Below are 6289 nucleotides of genomic sequence, written 5' to 3' on the forward strand. Positions count from 1 at the left end.
TACTGCCCTTGTCAACACCAAACCTTTATTTGAGCGCTGCTACTACTATCACTACTGCCCTTGTCAACACCAAACCTTTATTTGAGCGCTGCTACTACTATCCGCTCAAATAAAGGTTTGGTGTTGACAAGGGCAGTAGTGATAGTACTAGCAGCGCTCAAATAAACGTTTGGTGTTGACAAGGGCAGTAGTGATAGTAGTAGCAGCGCTCAAATAAAGGTTTGGTGTTGACAAGGGCAGTAGTGATAGTAGTAGCAGCGCTCAAATAAAGGTTTGGTGTTGACAAGGGCAGTAGCCTAGCTAAATGGAATTAACACTCAAGGTGAAAACATAGCAGATAATGGAGGAGTTAAACAGGCATTTCGGGTAAGTTGAAAACCTTCAGGAGTTTGTATAGAGTGGAAGTAACCAAACTATTCTTCTTAATAAAGTTCAACTATTTATTATTTAAAAATACTAAAATTAACTTATCACAGCAGGTTATAGGTGCTCTTTCTAAATTAACGCTTTTTATTTTTACAACAACAAGTTGAAGTTTATTCGCTGTTTTAATCGTCGTTTCTACAAAGTTTCCAGCTAGAAAAACAGCTAAATTAAGTTATTTGTAATTAACTGTGTAGGAAATTACACCTAGTGGTTGTAAAAAAAGATAAAAAGGGGTATGTGATAAGTCAAACCACAAAGGAGTTAATATATATATTTATTTCAATATATATATAATTGTGGATACAACGTTTCCAGATTAACTGTTCAGTTAGTGATACCTGAAGAAGGACATTGCCCGAAACGTTGTATCCACAGTTATATATTATATCCACAATTATATATTAATATATATATTAAATCCTTAGTGGTTTGACCTATAATATATTTCGTTTTATTTGTAAGTTACGTTGGGCAACAAATTTCAACTGAAAATTTTAGTTTTATTACCAGCTTAGTTAACTCGAGGACTGGTACTGTGATTAGATTAGATTTAAAAAAAACGATTTTTGCAATAACCTTTTTTTGTGTGACACCTATCGGAAGTTTGTTTGTTTTCAGGCTTATAAACGATGGGCTGAAAAGTACGGCCCAGAAGCCAGTCTTCCTGGGATTAACTTGAACCATTACCAACTGTTCTTCCTTCAATTTGCCCAGATCTGGTGTGGAATAAGTAGGCCTAAGGCAGCAGTTCACACAGTTCGTGTTGACGCCCACAGTCCAGGAAGATTCAGGTACGTGGTGTGAAAATATATTCCAGGCAACAGTGTTTGGGGACAAACTAACATATTGAGAGCTAAACATTTTACCCATACTTTGGGGGATTCGGGGGTTTATGGTAGAAATAACGGTGTTTTTTGTTTTTGTTTTAGAGTTGAAACGAGTTACTTAAATCAAGGTTAGGACTCCACTAAAGTCTCATAAACTACTGAATTATTAGAGATTGCAAAATTCTCACTATTATTAAGACCTTAATAATAGTGAGAATTTCAAGATGTCAGAGAAATAAACCATTTTCAACAATTAGATTTGTTTCTTATGGTGTTGAATGATGTAAAGCAAAAAAGACAACAATACTGCTGTCAGATTTCGTAACACAACTTTTCCCAAACTCTTGAAAAAGGGTTTGTGTATAGTTTGTTTTGAAGTTAAGCACAAAGCTACACAAAGGGCTGTCTGTGCTCTGCCCACCACGGGTATCGAAACCACGATTCTAGCGGTTTGTGTATAAGCATGAACTGCGATTTTACAAGAATATTTAACTAGACATCCTTTATATATGCCTCCCAAGGTGTCTCAACATTAAATCTGAGGGCTTATAACGTTAAGAATCAGGCTTCAATACCCGCGGTGGCATAGATAATCTATTGTGTAGCTTGTGCTTAACAACAAACAGATCGTTTTATGCTTGTTCTAAGAACGCAAAATGGATATTGGTGAGAGTTAGAAACGCGCAAATCTTGTACGTATATATATTTTAATTAATTCATGGAATATTTTCACTGAGATTTAATAACAATATCCTATTAATGTGCAGAGTCGTGGGCACGTTGTCCAACTTAAAGGAATTCAGCGAGGTCTACCACTGTCCACTCAGCAGCCCGATGAACCCCCAAAAGAAGTGTGAGGTGTGGTGACTTTTCTTGACCAGTCGGAAAGCGATGAGAAGTCACTGTTGTGTCTGTAACTTAATTAATGTATTAAAAAACCATATATGTGTATGTGTGAGAAAAGAAAACGTCTTAACATGAGAATCAAAGAAAGACTAAAAACTGCTATGGCCTATTATTTCCTAAATTTCTAGCACGGTTTACATTTAATTTTAAGCTGTATAACGCTGATATTGTTGTGAAGCCTAAAATACTTCATTCTTCGCCAAAATAAGTGTTTTAACGTTAATTATATACTACTGTTACACCTTTTATATTTTTAACACCGCATTCTTTATCTAGTTCCTTAGGGAATTTCAAAGATTTAAAGAGTATATATTTTAATAGTATTCCAACCAATGAATATGTTCACCATATTCATTGCCGACGATGCGTTTCGCTCAATCCAGAGCTCATCACGCCGAGTGGAAAACGAGAAACACAGTAGTGGTCGGAACACGATTTATATAAACCATTTGTTACAACAACAATTGAAATGTTTTTGTATATGGTTAGGAAGCATTGTTACACTGTGTAGCCTAAATTATCAGAATTTGTTTGTAAAGCACTTAATAAATTTCTAACGTTCTGTTAACAGTCAACAATGAGCATACTGTTTTACTTGCTATTCAAAGTACGCGGGAGTATCTATAATGGCGTGAATTAATAATAATAATAATTAATTCCGGTTTGACAAGTTTTTAATGAAATAAATAATTAGTGATGCGTTATGTAAAATAATCTTAATTAAATATTAGCAGCCCAACATGTTCACCAAAGCAATCAACAATTTACGGAAGTGCGCAGAAAGAACTTAAACGATTCGCCTCAAAGTTTACCGCGCGCCGCAGCCCTAAGTGTAGAGTACGGTTGACACCCAATTTTTTACTTCAAAGGAGTATTTTACTGCCTCCCTACGCCCTCTGACGCCTTGTTAAAGAACGGCTATAGTCCTCTGTTCTAAGGAACTTATTTGTTTGTGTTTTTGTTTTTGTCATAGATTGAGTGTTCTAATATAAGGCATCTTCTATAATATACTAAATCTAATTACAAGTGCTTTCATATAAATAGTGCCTAGACCACTTGCTATGATGAGCCCTGGTATTAGACGAAAGGCCTTTTCGACACTGGATATGGTAGATGTAGTGTGGTTGTCATTTTCTCACAAGCTCCATCTAGTGTCAATAGTCACGAACTAAGTAAAGTTTTATCACTCCATCACCCAAACATGGCAAATCTTTTTCAAGAAGCTTCTATAATATTTCCCCCAAGATGGGGGACACCACAGAGTAACTATAGTCTTCGGGCTATACCCTTATCATTTGAGATGTAGAGCCAAGACGCACCCTTTATTTCTGCTTTGCAAACGTAGCAACACTAATTAATCCGGAGAGCATTATTCGGAATTGTTAATCTCGTGCTGGTTCTTCATCTGTAATGGTTTCATTCGTCAACATCTTCCAGTATTCAATATATTGTTTATCATTTTAAGAGTATTTTATCACAGTGGGACAGCGGTAAGTCTACGGACTATAGCGCTAAAATCCGGGGTTCGATACCCCGCGGTAGACACAGCAGATAGCCCAAAGTGGCGTTGCTCTAACACAAACAAAACTTATCACAATACCGGTTCCATATTTTCTTAACTGGGGGGGAGCCGGTGAAGCATATAATGGGGCCAAATCTCAGAATAATCTAAAATTGGATAATGGACGACATTAACTTGGGGGAGCAAACGGCATCTCATGTTGCCACCACCCCCCACTCCACTAGCGCCAACACTTTTTGTCAAAATGTGTAAATGTCAATGAACCACTGTGCAGAGTTAAACGATCTAAACCGTGAAAATACACGATACATTCAATACTCATCAGGGAAGTTTATCAAAACATACCATGAAACAAAATAGTTTTAATCTTAGTTTTGTACAACTGTTATACGACATTGATACATTGAATGGTACTGGTAATTTCATATTGTTGTATTAGAGGCTGAGTGTGGTGCTGGTAGGCTTGCACTGTTGCATTAAATAGGCCTGCCTTAGTATCAGTAGTTTCACATTGTTGCATTAAATAGGCCTGCCTTAGTATTAGTAGTTTCTCATTGTTGCATTAGTATTGGTAGTTTCTCATTGTTGCATTAGTATTAGTAGTTTCACATTGTTGCATTAAGTAGGCCTGCCTTAGTATTAGTAGTTTCTCATTGTTGCATTAGTATTAGTAGTTTCATATTGTTGCATTAAATAGGCCTGCCTTAGCATTGGTAATTTTTACATTGTTGCATAGAAGCGAGTCTGTGTTTTTACTATTGTTTTCATGTCTTTATTGTTATTCAATTTGAAGAATAATACTGTATAATTCACGGTTAGTTTCAATAACTTCATGTACATTGAAAAACTTCCTTATCATTGTAATACACATATGAATCAAACTTTCGATCAATATACAATGTAAACAACAAATGTATATCACACAAAACTTATAATAAACTTTGTGTTGCTTGTGTGATGTAATAAAATTTAATATGTGTTATAACCCAGCTCCATTGTTGTTGTTATTTACTTTATTAAACACACGCATATTTTCTTCATAATATCCATGTATTTATTCAAACTTAAACACCTTAGATATACGCCAATTATTATGAAACGTGTGATATGTTAATCAAGTACTAATCTTTAATTATTTTAATACACTGTGACATCAAAGGAAATGGCTAAAGAGTTAGGAGTAATAGTTGTCTACACATTTTTAACACAAGATCTCTCCCTCAACTAACGGTGGCAGGGATCGGACCTAAAAATTTCGGGATTTACCCAATTTGGGTGAAACTTAAAGAGAGTGTACCATACTATAAGATGTGACGATCACATTTTACAGTTTTTCAAATCGGACAAAGGTTGACCAAGTTATGACTGGCCACATCGTCAGCAGAAACCCCATAGTTAATGACAATACTTCTTGTTGTGTAACTGACGGGTCCACTACGTGATCCTTCTTGTTGTGTTAGTGACGGGTCCACTACGTTATCCTTCTTGTTGTGTAAGTGACAGGTCCACAACGTTATCCTTCTTGTTGTGTAAGTGACAGGTCCACTACGTGATTCTTCTTGTTGTGTTAGTGACGGGTCCACTACGTTATCCTTCTTGTTGTGTAACTGACGGATCCACTACGTTATCCTTCTTGTTGTGTAACTGACGGGTCCACTACGTTATCCTTCTTGTTGTGTAAGTGACGGGTCCACTACGTGATTCTTCTTGTTGTGTTAGTGACGGGTCCACTACGTTATCCTTCTTGTTGTGTAACTGACGGGTCCACTACGTTATTCTTCTTGTTGTGTAACTGACGGGTCCACTACGTTATCCTTCTTGTTATGTAAGTGACGGGTCCACTACGTTATCCTTCTTGTTGTGTAAGTGACGGGTCCACTATGTTATTCTTCTTGTTGTGTAACTGACGGGTCCACTATGTTATTCTTCTTGTTGTGTAACTGACGGGTCCACTACGTTATTCTTCTTCTTCAAACATCATTGCATCTGTTTTTCAGACCAGAGTCCAATAAAGCTGCCCCCAGTGGCACAGTGGTATGTCTGCGTACTTACAATGCTAGAATCCTGGTTTCGATACCCGTGGTGGGCAGAACACAGATAGTCCATTGTGTAGCTTTGTGCTTAATTACAAACAAACCAATAGATTTTCGGCAGATAGCCCAAAGCTCCATTGACCGTGACTGGAACTTTTCTACTCTTCGGCATGTCATCATCATCAGTCACCATTATTTCCTCATTTACCAGCTCGTGCAAGGTTCCGAGATATTCGACTTGCAACCTGACATCTCTTGTTGAGGCAAATCCACCTATCAAGCCATCAAATATGATGTGGCAGCGCTCAAACAAAGGTTTGGTGTTGACAAGGGCAGTAGTGATAGTAGTAGCAGAAATATTAACAAATATATTTCACACAAAAAATGGCTAATGATAAAAAATTATATGAATATTAACAAATATATTTCACACCAGAAAAATGGCTAATGATGAAAAATTATATACATATTAACAAATATATTTCACACCAAAAAAATGGCTAATGATGAAAAATTATATAAATATTAACAAATATATTTCACACCAAAAAAATGGCTAATGATGAAAAATTATA

The 6289-nt window shown here is 36.4% G+C and overlaps 1 protein-coding gene across 1 annotated transcript in view; it reads left to right on the forward strand.

Moving 5' to 3' along the window:
• The window catches only part of LOC106475586 (membrane metallo-endopeptidase-like 1), a gene marked incomplete at its 5' end in the record, with an annotated part of 24137 nt that extends 19484 nt beyond the window's left edge, over window positions 1-4653 (forward strand). The window contains 3 exons of the mRNA XM_013936264.2: window positions 301-366; window positions 1045-1217; window positions 2021-4653. Of these exons, the coding sequence (XP_013791718.1) occupies window positions 301-366; window positions 1045-1217; window positions 2021-2120 (339 nt within the window). The remainder of the gene's footprint in view (window positions 1-300; window positions 367-1044; window positions 1218-2020) is intronic.
• Between the last annotated feature and the right edge of the window lie 1636 nt (window positions 4654-6289).

Source organism: Limulus polyphemus, unplaced genomic scaffold (genome assembly GCF_000517525.1).
Source record: "Limulus polyphemus unplaced genomic scaffold, Limulus_polyphemus-2.1.2 Scaffold8840, whole genome shotgun sequence".
NCBI lineage: Eukaryota > Metazoa > Arthropoda > Merostomata > Xiphosura > Limulidae > Limulus > Limulus polyphemus.